The sequence below is a fragment of the Schistocerca serialis genome, chromosome 9 (genome assembly GCF_023864345.2).
Source record: "Schistocerca serialis cubense isolate TAMUIC-IGC-003099 chromosome 9, iqSchSeri2.2, whole genome shotgun sequence".
NCBI classification, from domain to species: domain Eukaryota; kingdom Metazoa; phylum Arthropoda; class Insecta; order Orthoptera; family Acrididae; genus Schistocerca; species Schistocerca serialis.
Genome location: NC_064646.1, coordinates 20,968,074 through 20,991,264, shown reverse-complemented (window position 1 = coordinate 20,991,264; position 23,191 = coordinate 20,968,074). Strand labels below are relative to the sequence as shown.

At 43.6% G+C, this 23,191-nt stretch overlaps 1 protein-coding gene across 1 annotated transcript in view; it reads right to left on the bottom strand.

The window, feature by feature from the left end:
* Window positions 1-23,191, bottom strand: part of LOC126418776 (phenoloxidase 2-like) — a 147,176-nt gene that overhangs the window by 16,771 nt on the left and 107,214 nt on the right. Inside the window, exons 5-7 of the mRNA XM_050085702.1 lie at window positions 20,820-21,022; window positions 20,331-20,481; window positions 18,414-18,515 (exon numbers count right to left, since the gene is read on the bottom strand). Of these exons, the coding sequence (XP_049941659.1) occupies window positions 18,414-18,515; window positions 20,331-20,481; window positions 20,820-21,022 (456 nt within the window). The remainder of the gene's footprint in view (window positions 1-18,413; window positions 18,516-20,330; window positions 20,482-20,819; window positions 21,023-23,191) is intronic.

Here is a 23,191-nt window from a genome sequence, read left to right as displayed (position 1 = left end):
ACAGGGCACAGAAGGAGGAGGATCCTGCTCCATGGGGTCTACAGAAGCATCAGCTTGCTTGTGTGGTCAGTCTGGAACCCACCGCTGAGAAACGGATGTTGGTGCGCACTGGCAATATGGAGACTGGCTGGGCTAAGGTATCATGTCCAGACACCATCGAAGAGGATCTTCATGGTGGCAAAGGAGAAGACTGCTTGCCTTTGGAGGATTTCTTTGGGCTTTTCCGGTAGAAGAACACTCAGGTATTATGCTATCCTGACACTGGGCGATTTCACAACCTCAGAGCTGAATTGGAAATTGTATGTCTGCGTGGCTGTGTCCTTCATGGAGCAAGGGGGTAACAAGAACAGATCTATAGGTACCTGATGGGAGAACAGTTTGCGACTCGCCAGTAACTTGCAAGCAAATGGATAAGGCACCTTTTCCTTTATGCAGATCTCTAACAGCCTGCTCATGAAGAAACACTGGACATTCTTGAGAGGTGGCGGCATGGCTGCCATTGCAGTTGGTACAGCAGGGAGGAGGTGGTGATGGACGATCGCCCTCTTGAACACTCCTATAACAGATGACATTTGGTTGGGTGTCAAGTCATTCTAGTGTGGATGAAACAATGACACTGGTAGCAGCACATCGGGTTCAGAATGTGTGGTTGGACGATGATTTCATAGCCTGCTTTGAGATTGGATGGAAGCAACACTTTATTAAAGGTGAGAGAGAGTGCAGGTGGGCACTAAGGAAGACTCTACCCTTTTCATTACATGATGAATGTCAATGACACCCTGATCAGGAAGTTAAGATTGTGTTTCAGCCTCAGACCATCAAGCAGCCTGGTGTAAATTACACCACAGAAGGATTTCAAAGTTCTGCAGGCCTAGACATGAACTAGGTAACAATGGAGAGGTGAGGCAGCAAGCAATTGTCGAGCTTGAGAATCAGAAGTGGTCTCCAGAAGGAAAATGCCATTCTGTGAACTGGAGCAGGATTTCACAGGGCCATAAATTGCATCTACACCTTTCTGAAAAATAAACAGATTTACCGGGGTGAAGAACTGACCATTTTCAGTACGTGAGACCACGAGGAACTGTGGTACAGCAGGAAGTAGGTCTAAATCATTAGCCTCATTGCGTTAACATTTTGTAGAAGGGGAGTGGGAAGACGATTGATGCATCATGAGGACATTTGCAATGATTGCTAGTGTCTCCGATGGCATGCTCCTTCCAACTGGGGCCCCTCTTCGCAAGGGGGCACCAGCCTTAGGTGATTGGTCCTTCTGTCAAGTGTTTGGGGGTGTGAACAATCGGCAATTTGGGTAGATTGCAGTTCAGGCAATCACCCTTCCATGGACCCAGCCTGTGCCAGGAGGTATGTACAAACCCTACCTGCCGACCTGGGCTGGGAATTACATCTTACCCAGTAACCTGTTACGTGTCAGACACATGGGCACAGAGGGAGGAAGAAGAATGAAGAGGATCCTTTTACGCTGAAGCAGACTCAAGAGAAGGGAAGTAAAGAAAGGAAAAATGAGTGACAAACAAAGGTGTAACTGCTTGCACATCAGCTCAGAATCATCATCATAATAGCAGGAGAAGAGAGATGCAGCACGGAAGGGAAAACAGATGCTGCAATGACTGGGACCCCATAGTAGCCTAGCACGAGCCCACCAATGAGTGGCGAGCCCCCTGGGGGATTATAGAACAGTGCTGAAGCACTTTGACTGCTGCTGCCCTCTCAAAGAAATAATTAGTGTATGAACCAACTGTTGGCTTTAGAGAGTAATACTAGGCTGAAACTTACCCCTAGGCTGATTATGGCAGAATATATATGATCTTGACTGTATATAAGGAGAGAAAGCTACATATATGAAAGGAAAAGTCATATCAAGCCAAAAATACGTAAGACAGACATTTTACACTTGAGGAAATGGGTAAACAGTGATGCAATAGAGCATTCAGGCAATGTAAGTAAGGCATCCTACATACTAATCAAAAATTGTTATGCCACCAGCAAGGGACAGAGTGAACCAGTTAGCATTAGACAAGAGCCAGCTAGTAGAAAATCCATATGAAGTATGTAATTTGTTCATTAAGCATTTTAACTCTCCTTTTGACCAACCAGCCCTTATTATAGATCTACAGGCTGACACACCAAATGATGTCACAGAAGGTATAGAACTAATTTATGGAGGTGTATCAACAGGAAATGTGTAACAATACAAAAGCTGAAGACCAAGCATCCATCTGGATGGGATGGTATCTCAAGTGTGGTGTTAAAGGGATGTGCCAATGAAATAACTAAACCCCTTACATATCTTATCAGTTTTAGTATTAATGAAAACATATACCAAATGCCTTCAAAATAAGTGTAATTCAGCCAATCCATATGAAGGAAGTAAAGAAGTAGTTTCAAATAATAGACTGGTATCACTAATCCTTACCTTCAGTAAAATATCTGCAACAGTTATCCTATCACAACTCAACATTTTTCTCAAGATACAAAATGCTTACCGAATCGCAGCATGGGTTTAGCAAAGACCTAAGCATGGCCACTGCTGTTACCAGTTTTTTTCCATGAAGTATATAGCAAATATAGAACAGGGTATGCAGACAGCCGGAATATTCCTTGACCTGAGCAAAGCTTTTGATTCAGTAAACCATGAACTCTTAAAACTGTGGGCGTACAGTATCAGTGATCCACCAATGAAACTTCTATATGACTACCTGGTGAATTTGAAACAGTGTACCAAACTTACACGTCAAATTAACAACACCACCATAACTTTCGAATCCACAAGTGAGTGACACGGAGTCATTCAAGGCTCAATTCTTGGACCTTTCCTCTTTTTTAGCGTAAATTAATGACATTGTACACCCCATTAACTTGCACATTGTAAATGCTGATGACACCTCAGTTTTATTTCATGATAAAGATTGTGAGGAACTGAAATTTTCAGAATACTAAAATTAAGGTCATATTTTCATGTACAAGGATTAAAGGTCAATGTAAATAAATCCCAGATGGCAATATTTACAACTGGCAGCTCACACCACTCTTGCTTAAATGAGGTATGGGGCATAGTGGCAGAGGAAGCAAATGAGTGCAAATTTCTAGGGTCCACCTGGACTCAAACCTCCGGTGGATTAGCCACATTAATGCTGTATGTAAAAAGTCAGAAATGGGCTGTATCTTAGCCAACTATCCAAAATGGTGCCCACCCACACACTTAAAACTGAATTATGGGACAATCTATCCCTATCTTAGCTACTGTATAGAAATATGGGGTTGTGCTGCAGACATTCACCTTAATAGAGTACTGTTGCTACAAAAAAGAGGTTAAGGATTATACATGGACTAGTCTATAATAGAGAGTCTTGCTGTGATGTTTTCAGACAACACAAGTACTTCACCATATACTCTTATCTTTATAACTTAATTACTTTGTCTCCCAGAAAACTGCAGTAACTAAATGTAGTGACATATCTGACCACAACACCAGGTCCACAGAAAATTACTACGGACAAACAATAACACTAAAAGTGACAGACCAAAGCCCATATACTAATGAACCAATATGGCATAATTAACTGCCAGAGCCCATGAAGAAACAGTAATAAAAAAGCAACTTAAATCCAAAACTAAAATAATTCTTAATTGAAAAGTGTGTTCACTCAGCAAATTTTAGATGTTTAAGAGCTGTAAAATAATGTATAAAAATAATTGGCTGTATTAATATGTGTAAGATTTATTTTGACAAGCATCAATTTACTGTTTAAGTACATGACAAGAATGTAATATCTATGTTTACAGTATGTTAATCTTTTTGTTACTGAAACAAAAAGTAACGTTTTCCATCAAGTTCTATTTTAGTATCTACACTGGCATGCACTACACTGCACTATCAGCGCAGGCACTTCATGGGGCCAAATGGCTCTACAATGACTGAGAAATCAAAATCCACAAGAGGGAACTAATACTAATTATGCAAGTCAATCTGTGAGTGGCAAAACACCATGCACCTTCAGGGACATAGGGATAGCTTGTGCACAGCTAGCATGGGCAGTTGTGGACCAAACACTAGGCACAAACACATGTTCATGTTCAAGGTGATGTCTTGAACAGTTGAACTCAGCATAAGCACTGGCCTGCTCTGCTCATGACTATCCCCAGGTAAACTTCGATGAGCATGTCTGGCCATACTACACATCACAAGCACCTTCCATGACGCGTTTCTGTACTATTCCACTGTGTTGCTCAAGCCAGCTCATCTGCATTCATCCACTGGTAGGCATACCAAAGTCCTTACTTGTTAAGGCCATGTAGGGCTGACAATTACCCGTTCCTGGTCACAACCTCCAGCACAGGACTGAAGAACATGGCAGCAGTTTGGCCACCGAAGAAGTCAATGCAAACATTACCTGTTTCAGTGAAAAAGCAAAAGGGCACAGATGCTGAGGAAATGGGGGTCCACTGATTTGCATGCGCAGAAGGAGGGATGGGGGGCAGTTGTATGAACAGGCTGGTTCGAAATATATCTGCTTTGAGAAGCAGCAATATGGGCCAACTTATTCAAAGACATATCAACACATGTAAATAAACACAAACCCCCACTTGTAATATTGGTACAGGGAAACTATCGTTATTACTGTTCTATTTGATGAAAAGACCTACAAAACATGTTAGCAACAAAATCCAACTTTTAATTTAGAAGTTGTTTCAATTTTTAAAGCCAACATTGTTGCTAGGTGGTTTTTCCATGTTGTGGTTATGTGAACCATATTACTTCAGCTTCTTTATTCTAAAATGATTAACATTTTAGAAGTCTAAGTTCTGTAACTACTTTTGGAAAACAACTCAATTTATAGTTTTTAATTAACGCTTTAACCAGTGTTTTAATTTGTACTTCCATCACTGTAACCCACATTATGCCATTGGCAACAGCACTGGCATCCCACTGTTTTCCCAGGTTTTATCAAGCTCTGTTTAACATTTGTGATTATGTTTTCAAGAATAAATTGTGTTTCAGCTAGATCATTTCACTTGACATTTATTAACAAACAATTGCCTGGCAATATGTCAGATACAGGATTCCAATTATCACGTGGAGCAAACTGCAGTGCATAGAGATTGAATCTTCAGTGTCAAGAATCAAAGCTAAGTACTAATTGTCATTGCCTAATTAAATGGTTTCAGATCGATTATATACAGTAATGGTAAGATAGAGATTTAGGAACCAGGTTTTAAATTTTAAGACATTTCCAGGGGCAGATGTGGACTCTGACCACAATCTATTGGTTATGAACTGTAGATTAAAACTGAAGAAACTGCAAAAAGGTGGCAATTTAAGGAGATGGGACCTGGATAATCTGACTAATCCAGAGGTTTCACGGAGTTTAAAGGAGAGCATAAGGGAACAATTGACAGGAATGGGGAGAGAAATACAGTAGAAGAAGAATGGGTAGCTCTGAGGGATGAAGTAGTGAAGGCAGCAGAGGATCGAGTTGGTAAAAAGACAAGGGCTAGTAGAAATCCTTGGGTAACAGAAGAGATACTGAATTTAATTGATGAAAGGAGAAAATATAAAAATCCAGTAAATGAAGCTGCCAGAAAGGATTACAAATGTTTCAAAAATGAGACCAACAAGAAGCGCAAAATGGCTAAGCAGGGATGGCTAGAGGACAAATGTAAAGATGTAGAGGCTTCTCTCACTAGAGGTAAGATAGATACTGCCTACAGGAAAATTAAAGAGACCTTTGGAGAAAAGAGAACCACTTGTATGGATATCAAGAGCTCAGATGGAAACCCAGTTCCAAGCAGAGAAGGGAAAGCAGAAAGGTGGAAAGAGTACATAGAGGGTCTATACAAGTGTGATGTACTTGAGGACAATATAATGGAAATGGAAGAGGATGTAGATGAAGATAAAATGGGAGATATGATACTGTGTGAAGAGAGTGACAGCATTTAAAGACACAAGTCTAAACAAGGCCCTGGGAGTACACAACATTCAATTAGAACTACAGACAGCCCTGACAAAACTCTATCATCTGGTGAGCAAGATGTACGCGACAGGCGAAATACCCTCAGACTTTAAGAAGAATATAAGAATTCCAATCCTAAAGAAAGGAGTTTTTGACAGATGTGAAAATTACTGAAGTATCAGTTTAATAAGCCACGGCTGCAAAATACTAACAAATTCTTTACAGACAAATGGGAAACTGGTAGAAGCTGGCCTCAGGGAAGACCAGTTTGGATTCCGTAGAAATGTGGGAACACTTGAGGCAATACTGATCCTACGACTTATTTTTGAAGATAAATTGAGGAAAGGCAAATATAAGTTTCTAGCATTTTCAGATTTAGAGAAATACTTTTGACAAGGCTGACTGGAATACTCTCAAATTCTGAAGGTGGCAGGTGTAAAATACAGGGAGCAAAAGGCTATTTACAAGTTGTACAGAAACCAGATGGCAGTTATAAGAGTCTAAGGGTATGAAAGGGAAGCAGTGGTCGGAAAAGGGAGTGAGACAGGGTTGTAGCCTCTCCCCAATGTTACTCAATCTGTATAATGAGCAAGCAGTAAAGACGTCAAAAGAAAAATTCTTAGTAGGTATTCAAATCCATGGAGAAGAAATAAAAACTGAGGTTCGCCGATGACATTGTAATTCTGTCAGACAGCAAAGGACTTGGAAGAGCTGTTTAACGGAATAGCCAGTGCCTTGAAAGGAGGATATAAGGTGAACATCAACAAAAGCAAAACGAAGATAATGGAATGTAGTTGAATTAACTCGGGTGATGCTGAGGGAATTAGATTAGGAAATGAGACACTAAGTAGTAAAGGAGTTTTGCTATTTGGGGAGCAAAATAACTGATGATGGTCGAAGTAGAGAGGATATAAAATGTAGACTGGCAATGGCAAGGGATGTGTTTCTGAAGAAGAGAAATTTGTTAACATCGAGTATAGATGTGTGTCAGTAAGTCCTTCTGAAAGTATTTGTATTGAGTGTAGCCACTTATGGAAGTGAAACATGGACGATTAATAGTTTGGACAAGACGAGAATAGAAGCTTTAGAAATGTGGTGCTACAGAAAAACACTGAAGATTAGATGGATAGATCACATAACTAATGAGGAGGTATTGAATAGGATTGGGGAGAAGAGGAGTTTGTGGCACAACTTGACTAGAAGAAGGGATTGGTTGGTAGGACATGTTTTTCAGGCATCAAGGTATCACCGATTTAGTATTGGAGGGCAGTGTGGAGAGTAAAAAATCGTAGAGGGATATTAAGAGATGAATACACTAAGCAGATTCAGAAGGATGTAGGCTGCAGTACGTACTGGGAGACGAAGCAGCTTGCACAGGATAGAGTGGGATGGAGAGATGCATCAAACCAGTGTTAAGACTGAAGACAAGAACAACAACAACAAAATGGTTGTGTTTTTTTTTGTTTGTGGTTTTTTAGGGCGCAAAACTTCTATGGTCATTAGCGCCCAGCCCGTGACGTAGAAAACAGGAAAAAAAAAACGAAATTTAACATCAGCAGCAATGGAAACAAAGTCAGAAAATTTGAGAAACTAAAGGCAGAAGGAATGCTTAAAAGTCCACTATAGAAAGGGGTTGGTTGTCCCCAAAAAAAAGCTTCAAATGACTGACGTCATTTCACTGTCACTAATAAACTGTAGAACGCGGTCAGCTGAGCGCGTGTCATCTGCTAAAATCGACGATAGATCAGGCGAGAGCTGTAGACGGGAGCGTAACGGATTAAAATATGGGCATTCAATTAAAAGGTGTCTGACCGTCCACAGCTGAGAGCAGTGGGGACAGAGTGGGGGAGGATCACCGCTTAAAAGATGTCGATGACTAAAAAGACAGTGCCCTATCCGGAGTCGAGCTAAAATTACCTCCTCCCGACGACGCGTTCGGGAGGAAGAGGTCCAAGCGCAAGGAAGGGCTTTCACTTCCCGCAATTTATTGTGGGGAAGTGTTGACCAATGCGCATGCCATAAATGAGTAACTTGGCGACATAAACCGCTCCGTATATCGGTAAACGGAAGAGACTGAAGAGCTGGCCGAGGAAGAGAGACTGCAGCCTTGGCCGCTATATCGGCCGCCTCATTTCCACAGATACCAGCGTGTCCCGGGAGCCAGAGGAACGCCACTGAGACGCCCCCCAGGTGGAGCAAGCGCAGACAGTCCTGAATCCGGTGGACCAGAGGGTGCACAGGGTAAAGAGCTTGGAGACTTAGGAGAGAGCTGAGAGAATCTGAGCAGATTACGTACTGTATCCGCTGATGGCGGCGGATGTAGTGGACAGCCTGGAGAACAGCGTAAAGCTCCGCAGTATAAACCGAACACTGGTCGGGAAGCCGAAAGTGATTTGGGGTGTCGCCAACAATATAGGCACTCCCTACACCTAACGATGTTTTCGAGCCATCGGTGTAAATAAATGTGGCTTCCGTCATTTGTGCACATAGAGCAGCAAATGCCCGACGGTAAACAAGTGTAGGGGTACCATCCTTGGGAAATTGACATAGGTCTCTTAGCAAGTCGATCCGGGGACGGAGCCAAGGCGGTGCTGTACCCCAAGTTGTCAAGAAGGTTTTAGGAAAGCGGAAGGAAAGAGAATGGAGCAGTTGACGGAAGTGGACTCCCGGGGGTAGTAGGGAGGAGGAGCGGCCTGCATACCAGACATCAAAGGAGGCGTCGAAAAAAAGGTTATGGGCTGGATTAGCAGGCATGGAAGACAGATGGCTAGCATAACGACTCAGAAGGACTGCCCGCCGATTGGACAGCGGAGGTTCAGCAGTCTCAGCATAAAGGCTTTCCACAGGGCTGGTGTAAAAAGCTCCAGACACTAAACGTAATCCACGGTGGTGGATAGAGTCGAGACTCCGAAGAATAGACGGCCGAGCAGAGGAGTAGACTATGCTTCCATAATCCAATTTCGAGCGCACTAAGGCGCGATAGAGGCGGAGAAGGACCACTCGGTCCGCTCCCCAAGAGGTACCATTCAGGACACGGAGGGTGTTAAGGGAACGCAGACAGCGAGCCGAAAGATAGGAAACGTGGGAGGACCAGCACAGTTTTCTGTCAAACATAAGACCCAAGAATTTAGCGACGTCGGAAAACGGAAGGTTGACAGGACCTAGATGTAAGGAGGGCGGAAGAAACTCCTTACGTCGCCAAAAATTAACACAAACGGTCTTACTGGGTGAGAAACGGAAGCCGGTTTCGATGCTCCACGAGTGGAGGCGATCGAGACATCCTTGAAGACGTCTTTCAAGAAGGCTGGTCCGTTGAGAGCTGTAGTAGATCGCAAAATCGTCCACAAAGAGGGAGCCCGAGACATCAGGAAGGAGACAATCCATAATTGGATTAATGGCGATGGCAAACAGTACAACACTCAGCACGGAGCCCTGGGGTACCCCGTTTTCTTGGGAGAAAGTACGGGAGAGAGTAGTGTTCACCCGCACCCTAAATGTGCGCTCTGCCATAAATTCGCGAAGAAAAAGGGGCAGCCGGCCTCTAAAGCCCCAAGAGAACAGTGTGCGGAGGATGCCTGTCCTCCAACAGGTATCGTACGCTCTCTCCAGATCAAAAAATATTGCTACCGTTTGGCGTTTCCGGAGAAAATTGTTCATGATATAAGTGGAGAGAGCAACAAGATGGTCAACAGCAGAACGATGCTTTCGGAATCCGCATTGGGCTGGTGTTAAAAGACTGCGGGACTCCAGCCACCAAGCTAAACGGTAATTCACCATACGCTCCAAAACCTTACAGACACTACTCGTGAGAGAAATGGGACGATAGCTAGAGGGGAGATGTTTGTCCTTTCCAGGTTTCAGAACGGGAACGACAATAGCTTCCCGCCATTGCCTGGGAAAGGTACTGTCGGTCCAAATTCGATTATAAAGGCGAAGGAGGTAACGCAGGCTATGGGTTGATAAATGCAGCAACATTTGGACATGGATACCATCCGGTCCTGGGGCGGAGGAACGAGAAGAAGAGAGTGCATGTTGGAGTTCGCGCATGGAGAAAACAGTATTGTAGCTTTCGCGATTTTGAGAGGAGAAATCAAGATGTCGCACTTCCGCTGCACGTTTCTTGGGGAGAAACGCTGGTGGGTAATTTGAAGAGCTCGAAATCTCAGCAAAGTGCTGACCCAATGAGTTAGAAATTGTGACGGGGTCCACTAAGGTATCATGCGCGACAGTGAGCCCAGAGACCGGGGAGAAACTAGGCGCGCCTGAGAACCGTCGAAGCCGACTCCAAACTTCCGAGGAGGGAGTGAAGGTGTTAAATGAGCTAATAAAGAATTTCCAGCTTGCCTTCTTGCTATCGCGGATGACGTGACGGCATCGCGCACGGAGCTGCTTATATCGGATACAGTTCGTCAAAGTTGGATGGTGACGGAAAATGCGAAGAGCACGTCGCCGCTCACGTATTGCGTCACGGCATGCCTCGTTCCACCAAGGAACTGGAGGGCGCCGGGGCAATTCGGAGGTGCGTGGTATTGAATGTTCCGCAGCTGTGAGAATAACGTCGGTAAAATGTGTGACCTCATCGTCGACGCTGGGAAAGCGACGGTCATCGAATGTCGCTAGAGACGAAAAAAGTGTCCAATCGGCTTGGGCAAACTTCCAGCGTCGCGAGCGCATATATGGCAGTTGAGGCTGCAGTCGAAGAACACATGGAAAGTGGTCACTCGAGTGTGTATCATCAATGGCGAACCATTCGAAGCGCCGAGCTAGCGGAACAGTTCCAACCGCAAGGTCCAAATGGGATAAATTTGCCGTGGAGGCAGATAAAAATGTGGGGACCCCAGTGTTGAGGCAGACTAGATCCGCTTGGTGGAAGACGTCTAGCAATAGTGAGCCACGTGGACAAGGATGTGGAGATCCCCAAAGCGGGTGGTGGGCATTGAAGTCCCCAACCAACAAATAGGGGGGTGGAAGCTGATCAAGAAGATGAAGGAGATCAGCTCGTGCCATGGGTGTAGACGATGGAATGTATACCGTACAAAGAGAGAACGTGTACCCAGAAAGGGAAAGACGGACGGCGACAGCTTGGAAGGAAGTGTTTAAGGGGATTGGGTGATAATGGAGAGTATCATGGAGCAGAATCATGAGTCCTCCATGGGCTGGAGTGCCTTCAACAGAGGGGAGGTCATATCGGACGGACTGAAAATGAGGGAGAACAAAGCGGTCATGGGGACGCAGCTTTGTTTCCTGAAGACAGAAGATGACCGGCGAGTAGGATCGTAAGAGGATCGACAATTCCTCCCGATTGGCGCGAATGCCGCGGATATTCCAGTGGATAATGGACATTGGGTGAACAGAAAAGGGAGGAACGTGACCAAGGGTGCTGTCAACTCAACGACTGCTCAGAGCTTGCGACCGACAGCATGGAATGGCATTCAGTCGAAGGCAGAAGATCCTGATCCATAGGTTGGTCAGGAGCAGCTCCTGCCACCAACGATCGGCCAGTTGACCGGCCACCAACAGTGCGCCTCGGCGACACAGAAGATGGCCGAGGGCGATTTCCGCCAGGAGGTGCTGTAGATGGGACACGCCTTGGCAGAGAAGGAGAGGAACTGTGTTTCTTCGTAGCCTTCTTGGAGGTATGTTTAGATGAAGGAGGAACCGATGGTTGTGAAGTTGTAGTACGTAAAAACTCTTCACGAGAATGCTCTTTTTTTGAAGACTTGGCGTCTGACTTTTGGGCTCGAGATTTAGCAGAACCCGACGAAGGGTGAGCCATAGAGTGGGCAGGTGAAAGTGGTGAGGTTGAACGGGCGATCTTTGCGCTGGCCGATCTGACGACCGTGGTACTAAATGTGAGGTCGCAAGTCTGCGTGGCCGCCTCCTTTGTTGACCGAGGAGAAGCAAGGACAGCGCTGTATTTTCCTTTCTGAGGCACGGTGGGCTGGCGACTGGCGAGTAACTTTCGAGCAGCAAAGGTCGACACCTTTTCCTTCACTCTTATTTCCTGGATCAGCTTTTCGTCCTTAAAAACGGGGCAATCTCGAGAGGAAGCAGCGTGGTCACCCAAACAGTTGATGCAGTGAGGGGATGGAGGTGGACAAGCACCCTCATGGGCATCCTTGCCACATGTAACACATTTGGCCGGATTGGAACAGGACTGGCTGGTGTGATTGAACCGCTGACATCGATAGCAACGCGTAGGGTTTGGGACATAAGGGCGAACGGAAATTATCTCATAGCCTGCTTTGATTTTTGATGGGAGTTGAACTTTGTCAAATGTCAAGAAGACAGTGCGGGTCGGAATGATGTTCGAGTCAACCCTTTTCATAACCCGATGAACAGCGGTGACGCCCTGGTCAGACAGGTAGTGCTGAATTTCTTCGTCAGACAATCCATCGAGGGAGCGTGTATAAACGACTCCACGCGAGGAATTTAAGGTACGGTGCGGTTCCACCCGGACAGGGAAGGTGTGGAGCAGAGAAGTACGCAGCAATTTTTGAGCCTGGAGGGCACTGTGTGTTTCTAACAACAGGGTACCATTCCGTAATCTGGAACAAGACTTTACGGGACCCGCAATTGCGTCGACACCTTTCTGAATAATGAAAGGGTTGACCGTGGAAAAGTCGTGACCTTCGTCAGACCGAGAAACAACAAGGAACTGTGGTAACGATGGAAGAACCGTCTGTGGCTGAGACTCAGTGAACTTACGTTTGTGAGCAGACATAGTGGAAGGTGAGGAAACCATTGCGGAAGAATCCCCCATGATTACCGGCGTCTCCGATGGCGCGCTCCTCCCTTGTGGGGGCCCTCACCGAGGGCACACCCGCCTTAGGTGATTGTTCACACCTCAGGTCACACCTCCCTACAAACGGACGGAGGGACCAATCGGCACTTTCGGAAGGTATCAACTCGGGTAATCACCCCTCCCTGGGCCTGGCCGTTACCAGGGGGTACGTACGTGTCCTACCTGTCTACCCGGGGCGGGGAATTACGCGTTACCCCGTCACCGGCTACGCATGGAAGTGCGTGGGTCGGCCTTCAGACATGCACAGGGAGGAAAAAAGAGAAAGGGAAAGGAAAGAAGAGGGGGTCTCAAACGCCGCAGCAGAGAAAAGGGCAAGGAGAAGAGGGAAGGAAAAGAGAAGGACAGAGGAAGGACGAGGACTTGTAAGTGTAGAAAGCAAGTAAGTTGGAAAAGTTTCGAGCGTCCGTCTCCGGACGTAGGCACAAACCATACTCCCAGAGGGGGAGAAAGGGAAGGAAATAGTCAGAGGTGAGGGGGGGGGGCGAAGATGGGGGACGGGGAGGGATGCGGAAAGGGAAGGGAAGGTATGCAGCCCGGAAAGGAAGGAGGGCCACATTAGCTCGGGGTCCCGTGCTCGCTACGCACGTGTCCACAAAAGAGTTGTGGACCCCTGGGGTTGTGTTATGGACTACTTCAGCAGCGTAGGTGCAAACCTCACTGGGGCTTCAAGTCTGCAGGTGACAGCAAGGGGCACAGAAACTGTGAGGCATGCTGCTTTAAGTTTAACTAGCACCTGGAACAACAGTGTTACCAACCCTGTCATCCAGGACCAGAAGACTGTGGCAGTGACATTCCAACAGTGCATGGGCATTACTGATTTGCACAATCGCTAAGCTGCTCCCTATTGTCATCCACAAATTGCCAATCTTTGCGGCCCACACTAACACCTGGAAGTCATCCCTACCACCAGCTCAATGACCAGACCTCATGGCATCCCGAGGATGGGTACTCCATGTGCCGTGGTGGTGTGTGGCATCCGAGTACAACAAACCCAGGAGCACACAGCTTTCACCCATGTAAATGTTATACCAGACTGCACACACTGACCAGCATCACCTGGTACGTAGACAACTGAACAATGTCCCATGATGGGAAGAGGCAGACACGGGCCACTTAATTTGTGTCTAACGTACACAAGAAGTACTCCACCTCCATTTAAGAAGCTGCAGGAAGTGGGGCAGTTTTCTTTCTCCCTGTTTCATGTAACACATCAAGTTCCATGTCCGACATGATTTTGAATGTGAAAAATCTTCAAACGCCAATGACAAGTTGCCTACTGTTATTGGACAAGGCTCCAGAGCAGATACAACAATGCCAAGAATAGTTATCAATAGCAGTTGATGTGGAAGACAGCTTTATTACATACAAGAAATTTAATACTGCATCTATCATCAACAACTACATGCTGCCCGAAACAGATCCAGAAAATCAACATGCACTTTGCCCTAGGATGCTCCAGGACCAGCTAAGGAGGAAACTAATGGCTCCACAGTCTGCTTCTGTGCACAAACCCACATCAGACATTCTATGTTTTGATCTACTGCAGATCAGTAGACCTGAAGTAGCACAGTACCTTCACTTAAGCCATTCCCAGAGCACCCAACAACTGCAGTGCATGCAACAACTGGGAGATGACTCGACAGCATTGCTCCTATGTGGCAAGCATGATGATCTTGACATTGTTTAGTCCATCATGGGCAGGGAGGGGAGAGGGTGATCCACAGCAGGAGAGATGCAGTCTGGCCAACACATCTGGACAATTTTCCAGAAACGTGGGTCAGCAACTGCAGTGGTTATAACACATACTGTGAACAGAAAATCTGACTGGGTTTTCAGAAAGTCTTCAGCATGAACACAGAGCCTCCTGCCAGTCGAACTCTACCTGAGGCCCCACATGAAGCCATGAGAATGCTGAGCAGTGGAGTCTTAATAATGATAGCAAAAATTACTGAGAAAGAGGAACTACCTCTGCAGTTTGTGGGCAGTCCTGTCGGACAGCTTGGAATGAGATTCAAAGACACCAGTGGCTTTGTCAGGGATTAGGGGGAACGTCATCCACGGGCAAGACAACGGGGGATTTTTTAACTCTCAAACTAACAGCTAGTGCTTCGTTTTCCTCTTCTGAGTAATTTCACTGCATGGCAGAAAATGTCTGATGCATAGGCGATGGGCTGTTTGGTGCCATACAGGTTTCTGTCAGACAGAATTGCATCTGTGCCATAATGGAACGTCACAGGCCAGGGGTAAAGTTTCACTGTGTAAAAGTAGTGAGACAGGGAGCAGAGCATGAACACTGCTTGAGGGACTGAAAATCCCATTGATCAATCTGCAGACCAGATGAACGTGAAGCCCATCTAGCAATACCAATTTAGAGGATGGTAGATGTACATAGCCAAGAGGGGGGGGGGGGGGGGGGGGGCACCTAACTGTGGATAATACAGAACACCGGAGATCCTTCAAGTTCTTGGGCACTGGCATGTTGATTTAGGTTTTGTGTGGGCATCCATTGTAAAAAATGTACAAGAGGCACACCTTTGAGGAGAGAAGACTGTTTTTCAACTGCAATGAAGGGAATGCTGCTCTTGTAGGGCTGGTTAAGATGTCAAGGTAACCGATGCAACAGATAATATCTGTAATAATCTGCTCCAAATTCTGTCAATTTTCGGTGCAGACAAAGTTCTGAAAGGCTAGTAATTTAACTAGTGAAGCCCAAAGGGGATATTTATTACTAAGAGTCATTGCGACAATCCAACAGCAACTTTGAGTAGACATGGCAGAAGTCACTGCATACTTATTTCCCAACAACTCCAGTCACACCACCACCTGTGGAATTGGATACAAATCCAGGACGTTGTGCATTGACCGTCTGTTTAAAATTGCTGCAGTCACATGGTACTATCTGTCTTTAAACATCACCGAAGGGGGAGGCCCACTGACTTTAGATAATAGCAGTAATTAAGGCTTAACCCTGCCAAATTTCTACTTTCACCTTTTCACACATGGCAAAGTGAATGGGGGAGGGCAACAATATTTAGTAAGTGTTGACAGCTGAAGAGCAGAATGCCTAAATTTTCAGCCTGTCCAAAAGTACTCTCAAACAGGAGGCCTTATGAATGGATATGGAGTCCAAGTTGTGTATTTAGCGACTCAACACATTTTTCACAAAGACAACTGTCTCTGAACCAAGAACAGTTTTTGGCAACAGCGAATTTACCACTAACAATTTGAGCAGCCATTCCACTTTCTTATAATGTGCACAGATGGAGAATTGCCCCTGTGAATGAACACACCATTTATTGTAAGCCCCAACCTGACAACAGCTGTTGCAATTCTGAGCACTGAGCCTGTACACACACCTCAAGTAACGAGGCTTAGCGTCTCTCCCAAATCTACTTTAAACTCAATGGGCCACCGCACCATAAACTTCAGTGAAACATGGTGGGGTGATCTGCTCCGAGTGGGAAGGACATCCCCACTGTCCAGTGAAACCTCAGGGGCATCTGGCGACTTACTCTCAGCATGCCAACTGCCATTAACAGTGGCCACAGTCTATCGGATGACTGACAGACAGACAGACACATGAAATCTGCACAGACCACTGGCAACCCTCCCTCCCATTTATCGGCCTCCCTTACTACTGTCGTCAGCTAATTAGAGTTGATAATCAGATCAATGTTGGCTACAGAAGGGTCCAATGTGGTCAACAGCCTGGTCTGAACCTTGGACTTAGTGATAAGCAGACTATCACATCCACAATTAGTGAGTGAACAGAAGTGAACAACATTTCTGTCATTCAAAAATCACACTTGCAGGGGAGCATGATTATTGGCAATCTAGACCACATACTGCAGCTAGAGAGCCTGTGGTGCTCTAACTTCAACACAATATTGGTTTAGTGTCCATAATATCACATCAGGAACCAACAAAACTGGTCTAAGAGAAGTATCTCAGGACTTCTTCAAACCTGCACTGCTGGACAAAGCAGTCTTACCTGGTCTGCAAGAGATCATCTGGCCCACCACTGGCAGGTTAAGGACATGAAGCAATTCCACATTCTTGCACACCAGTACCTGTATCTGCTCCTGCTGTTGCCACCATAAGCGTAACAGTTCCTGCTGGCATTGAAGAAATGCTGGGTCCATGGTGACCCCAAAATTAACACTAGGGAAAGGGTAACAACTGCACAAATGAGAATGTCTTCCACTGCTACTTTAGTATTTGCCTGGCATGACAACACTGTTGCACTATACTGTTGGTGGGAGCACTTTGTGGGCTGATTGTGACTTTAGAAAAGTGGTACAGAACCCAGTGAGGGGAAATTTATACGCTCCATGTGACTCACTCTACAGGGAGCATAAAGTCTGTACCATCAGATGTGCATGAAGGTAGCTCAACATGCATCTGGCGCAGGCAGCTGATCATTTACATTGGGGGGGGGGATACTAAATGAATTAGCAAATACAGTTTAACATTCATTCTTAATTAAGAAAATTATTCTGTTTTCTGTATCCAAAGCAAATGATAACAAGAACGCATCCTGTGTGATTAAGCAGTTCCTGAGAAAGTTTAATTTTGACGTTTCTTGCTTAATGGCATATGCACAATTTTCATATTGATTGCAATTTTAGTTTTGAAAAATATATATGTATCATTTGGCAAGAAGTGAAGCACTCAGAAGAGAAAGAGGAAATTCTTGGGTTGAAAAGGTGTGTGATGTTGCTTCAGTGATTACAAAATAGAGTCAAATTTCCGATCAACTTGGCAGTATGATATTGCACCCATCCTCTGGCCAGGATGCATGTGAGCACTGATTCAGTTGGGAAGGGGCTCAAAGCTGTTTTTCTTCTCATGAGGCAATATGGCACACAGCTGTTCTAACTCTTGCTTGGTACCCTGAATACTGGGGACTGGGATGGTGCTGATAACCACGCTGGCCCCCCATATATTCTATCAGGGCCAGATCTGGGGCTTTTGCTGGCCATTGGAGCATTGTAATACAGAGTTCACGATAGACACACATGGTATTTGTCAATCATTGTGCAGTTGATAAGTGGCACCAAGATACTGTCACACAGGAGGTAACATGAAGATGCGGTACGTCTAACGTACCAGCATGCCATCAGCACCACTACCAGCAGCTCCGACATGATCTCCAACTCGATTGCTCCCACTGTCTGGACACTGGGAACAACAGTTGTGCACCCCCTCCAAAACTAGGGAATTATTTAACATTTGCACAGGCCACTGCTTGACACTAGGGACTATTGTGCACGGTGTAGAACTAATTACTCGACATAGTGTAACACCATCAGTATTGCATACTTCGTGATCATGGCACCATTGCAAATGCAATTTGTGTTGTATGGACATTGAGTGAAAGTTTATGTCCTAATTTTTTATACATTGTACATTATTAGTATGATTCAATGTTATACACCAGCTGTTAATACTGCTACATGCAGACTTTCCAATTTCTAATGTCACTAATGAATGACAAGCAAAGGCTTAAACTCATGTGAATTTACCAGGTCAGAGAGAGAGAGAGAGAGAGAGAGAGAGAGAGAGAGAGAGAGAGAGATAACCAAATATTTGTACATTCTTCATCACATATCCATTAACTATTAGCAAATACTCACATTTATAACAGATCCACTGTGGATAGCTTCAAAGATGCGGTCCCTCCAACGCTCTAAATCCTGGATATCAAACTTAATTTGATCTAGTTCTCTGTTTATGTCCTGCAAGAATTAGACATCTCATTAATGAAAGCACAATTACCCACCCTGCATCATTGGAAACATTGCAGAATAACTGCAGAAAGCATATGTTCCCACCATGTCTAGGACTCCCATTAGTAATTGTGTTCAGTCCCATTTTTTTCATTAACACCTTATAAATAATTTATTCCTTTTAAACCGTTTTTCATAAATTTCCTTGCTTTGGTGTAGTTCTGCAGCAGCTAGGACAAATACACTGTAGCACAAAGATATATCTTTAGCTGTGTATTACATCAGTAAAATAAATATTTCTTGTTTCTTCCTTGCACTCTGAAGTGACAACCAGTAAGTTTTTTGTACCTTGTTTCTTTGTCCCTAAAGTCTATGCAGAATTTTTTATTGACTTTATGTGCACATGTGATTACAGCCTCAACTATTCCACACGCATCTATAAAGCATGGAGAATCGCTGCACACAGATTATGTGGGCAATTTATTTACTACATAAAATTGTAGAGGAAACTTTAATGTTCCAGAGGGGTCATTAAAGAAGATTGTTAGGCCATATCTCTAATAATGCCAACCACATGTGACTAGAGAACACTGAATGAAAAATGCATGCAGTACGCATCATCAAACATCCATGTTATTGTCAGCTTTTTTCCAACCCAAACAAGTGCAAAGGAGTGTACAATACAGCAGTGAAAACAAGTCTATACTACCAGTCCCAGGAAACAGTGATTGAAGTACACAGTCCAATTATCTTCCACTCACAAGAATACTGGACACCTATTTTTTTTGTAGTTTTATTTTATTTCAATGGGATATTAGGTTAAATGGAAAGATAAGACATTGGAACTATCAACACAGCCATTTTTAATTACTTCCTTTACTGACTTGAGTAGTTTTTAGCAGGAGAGTGCACCTTTCAAGGTATGTCTTCACATGGCTTAAGTGGTCCATGTCTGGTTTGATAAGTAAATTATTTTTCTTCCCTGCCAAAAATTTCCAAATTTTAGTTTTTTTAGATAATAAGTCTTGTGCACATGACCACATTTCCTAGAAATTAAATTAAAACTTATACCTATTAATTGGCCCACCAGGTCCCCAGATTTCTTTCTGTATTGTCTCTTTGAAAGCATATCACTAAGTGTACTGAAGCTGGCAGCTCTACATCTGAACACTAATTGGAGACGTACAGTAGCATTGGCCTCGACCCACTGTCACAATTGCACATCGAGTAGTCCCCTGTTCAGCATGCCAGAGGAATACGACATTGTGAATAGGGTTTCCGATTGGAAGTTATGAAATACTGGTCTGTCCTACCCTCAAAGCAGGAAGAAGTATCTCATGCCACTGAGTATCATGTCTTAAGTTATGATTGCGCACCCCCATTCCTATTTGTCCAATTAGATCGCCGTCTGTGGCACAATGGAGAGAATGGTAAACTTTGGTGTGTTGCTGCAGTTATGGAAACTGCCAGCTGACAAAGCCAATTGATAGAGTAACCCACAGTAAATAGATTCTGCTCAGTTAGTAAACTTTTAGTGTAAATGAGCATGCACATCCAAGAGTTTATTGTCATAAATGGTTTATTAGTTTTTAAGTGTAAGGTATTACTAATATGAATGTATCAGCATATGCTTAAATATTAATGATGATTCCTTGTGTTATTAACCTTGTTTATTAAAGAACTGTTGATTGGTACCACTCTTCAAAAACACTGACTCATTCCAGATTCTAGTAACTCTGGTGCTACTGGGATCAACAGACATAGCAGTAAAACAAAAATCCATCACCACAGGTATGCTACTATTGCTGTATTAGGCAATCTTACCCGTAGAGTCGTAAATGAATTCCTTGGGGGCCAAACTCTGCTGGAAACGATATTATCAAGTTTTGGAAAGTAGCCTTCCTCCACTGGTTCGTGCCAATTCAGTAAGCGTTTTACACGAGCAAGCTTGTTGCTCAGCCGCTCAAAGTTGTACCTGGAAGATGAAATTTAACTTTGTTTAACTTTCTCAGGCTGTTTTAACTCATTTTAATGAGAAAATTGTAAGTCAGTATCATTGTTATCACTAGTTTCTCCAGAACCACTTGCTTTCTCTGTAAACAAAAGAAATAGTTTAACCAAGTGTGTGTCTTCTCCATATACTTTGATATGCTCCGACATCACAAGGGATATTCTCAGTACCAAAATCTAACTAAACAAAGGAAGGGCGTAAATTTATTATCTTGATTCACAAAATGAAATGAAGGTACAATGAAGTCAATTGTGAAGCTTTTCTTGATACATCACTAACAAGTTCAGTTAAGAAATACAAACCTTGCTATGATCTGTTGATGAAAATAATAGAACAGTTCACCTCGACGATCTTTCTTGACAATTTCCATCATGCCAGAGAATGGGTAATAAAGATGCCATTGCCAGTGCAGTAAATTTATGCCTATATCCTCCCGAAAGTATGCAACACGGTGCTCTGGCTCCAGATCAGAAGCAGTGTAATCCAGTGGAATTATGATTGGAAGCTAGAAATAGGACAGAATTAAAATCTACATATAGTAATCAATTTACATGGTGACATTACTGGGACCTCAATCACATTTGGAGCAATGCAAGGAATGAGTAGGTGGCATCAAACAAGGCACAATACTGCTAAAAATACAAGGGAACTCAGCTGATTAATGTATTCCGTAAACAAGGAAGCCACCATAACCAATGCTTTCCCAATATGGCTGCTCTCCAGTAACAATTATTTCATTGTAATTGACTACTCTGTCAGATTTTCAACATTACTTAAGAAAATGCATTTGACAGTTTTTTAAATAATGCTCTTTGCCCAAGACCAAGGAACTGGACTACTTACACTGTTTACACTTTAAGAATGAGTCGATGTACAGTCCTGTGATGTGTTTACAATGAACTGTGTTAAAGTGCTACCAAAATTGCAAGCTAACATGCTAAAGATGTTCGGGCTCACATGCAGTTTCTCTTTGTCAAAATGTCTTGGCTCAAACTCGTCTAGGAGTTTTACCGCACATGTCACATTACACACCATAAATTAGACACTTGTGACCCTTTGGTTAAATTGTCTGGCTGATGGCATGTTTGCAGAAAGCAAAGTTAATGTAATATATTATAACAGTAATAATAATAATAATAATAATAATAATAATAATAATAATAATAATAATAATAAACCCCGTGGAGGCCCGGGAAAAGAATAGGCCTCCGGTATGTTCTGCCAGTCGTAAAAGGCGACGAAAAGAACAAACCACTAATAGGGCTAACCCCCCTTTTAGTGTGATTACTTTGTTCAGGACAGAACTAAAGAAGCCTCGGAAAAGCGCCGTCATGGTCGGGGACGACGCTTGAACCCTATGCCCGCCCACAATGGTAACGACACTACTAGCCACACAGAAAATGATTTAAATCCAAATAGAGGTGTTTTGCAGGATATGCTTCCTGCAACCACCCTAGAAGGAAAACAAAGACAGAGGATGAGATGGTCAGATGAAGTCAATCGACACCTCATGTTCTGTTATTACCAAGCAACAAACCTAGGAACCAACACAACTGGATACAGATCACAAGTATACACAACATTTATTACCAGATACCCAGAATTAAAATTTTTAACAGAACAACGTCTAGCTGATCAGATTCGTGTAATAATAAAAAATAACAGGATACCCCAGTCAGAATTAGAAAACATCAAACAACAAGTACAAGAAATACTGGAACAAAATAATGTGCAATTAGAAGAAGAAGAAGAAAATACAGTAATGGACTCAAACATCCCAGAGCAAACAAACAAAGAACAACACGCATCAATTAAACAATCAGAGGAAAAAGAAATCTTAAGACATTCACCAACACAGGCACAAATAGAACATGAAGTGACACACATGTTAGATATAGAAGAAAAATTTCAGTTGACATATATAGAATACAAAGACACAAATACAGACATTAGACCATTCTTGCATAGACCACCAAATAGCCCACAAGTCGAAACAACAATAAAAACTATCAACACAATCATACACAACAAAATAAATGAAAATACAACTATGGAAGAGTTACAATTACTGGTTTATGTAGGAGCACTCACTACACTAAATATACACACTAGACAGATCAGAACGAACCAACACACAGAAGAAACCCACAACACCAGCATGGCAACACAGGCTACAGATCAGAATAGAAAAACTGAGAAAAGACATCGGACAGCTAACACAATTTATAAGAAATGAAATATCAGACAAAAAAGGAAAAAGGTTAGATAAAATCTCACAACAAGAAGCAATAGAGCAGTTGGACGAAAAGAAGCAGAAATTACAAGCTTGGGCCAAACGACTTAGAAGATACAAAAAAAAGTGAAAATAGAAGGAAACAAAACCAAACATTCAACACCAACCAAAAGAAGTTTTACCAAACAATAGATAACACACACATAAAAATAGACAATCCACCAAACATAACAGACATGGAACACTTCTGGAGCAGCATATGGTCAAACCCGGTACAACATAACAGGCATGCACGGTGGATACAAGCAGAAACAGACACATACAAGGTGATACCACAAATGCCTGAAGTGATAGTTTTGCAACATGAAGTCACCCAAGCAATTAATTCTACTCACAATTGGAAAGCCCCTGGAAGAGATAAAATAGCAAATTTCTGGCTAA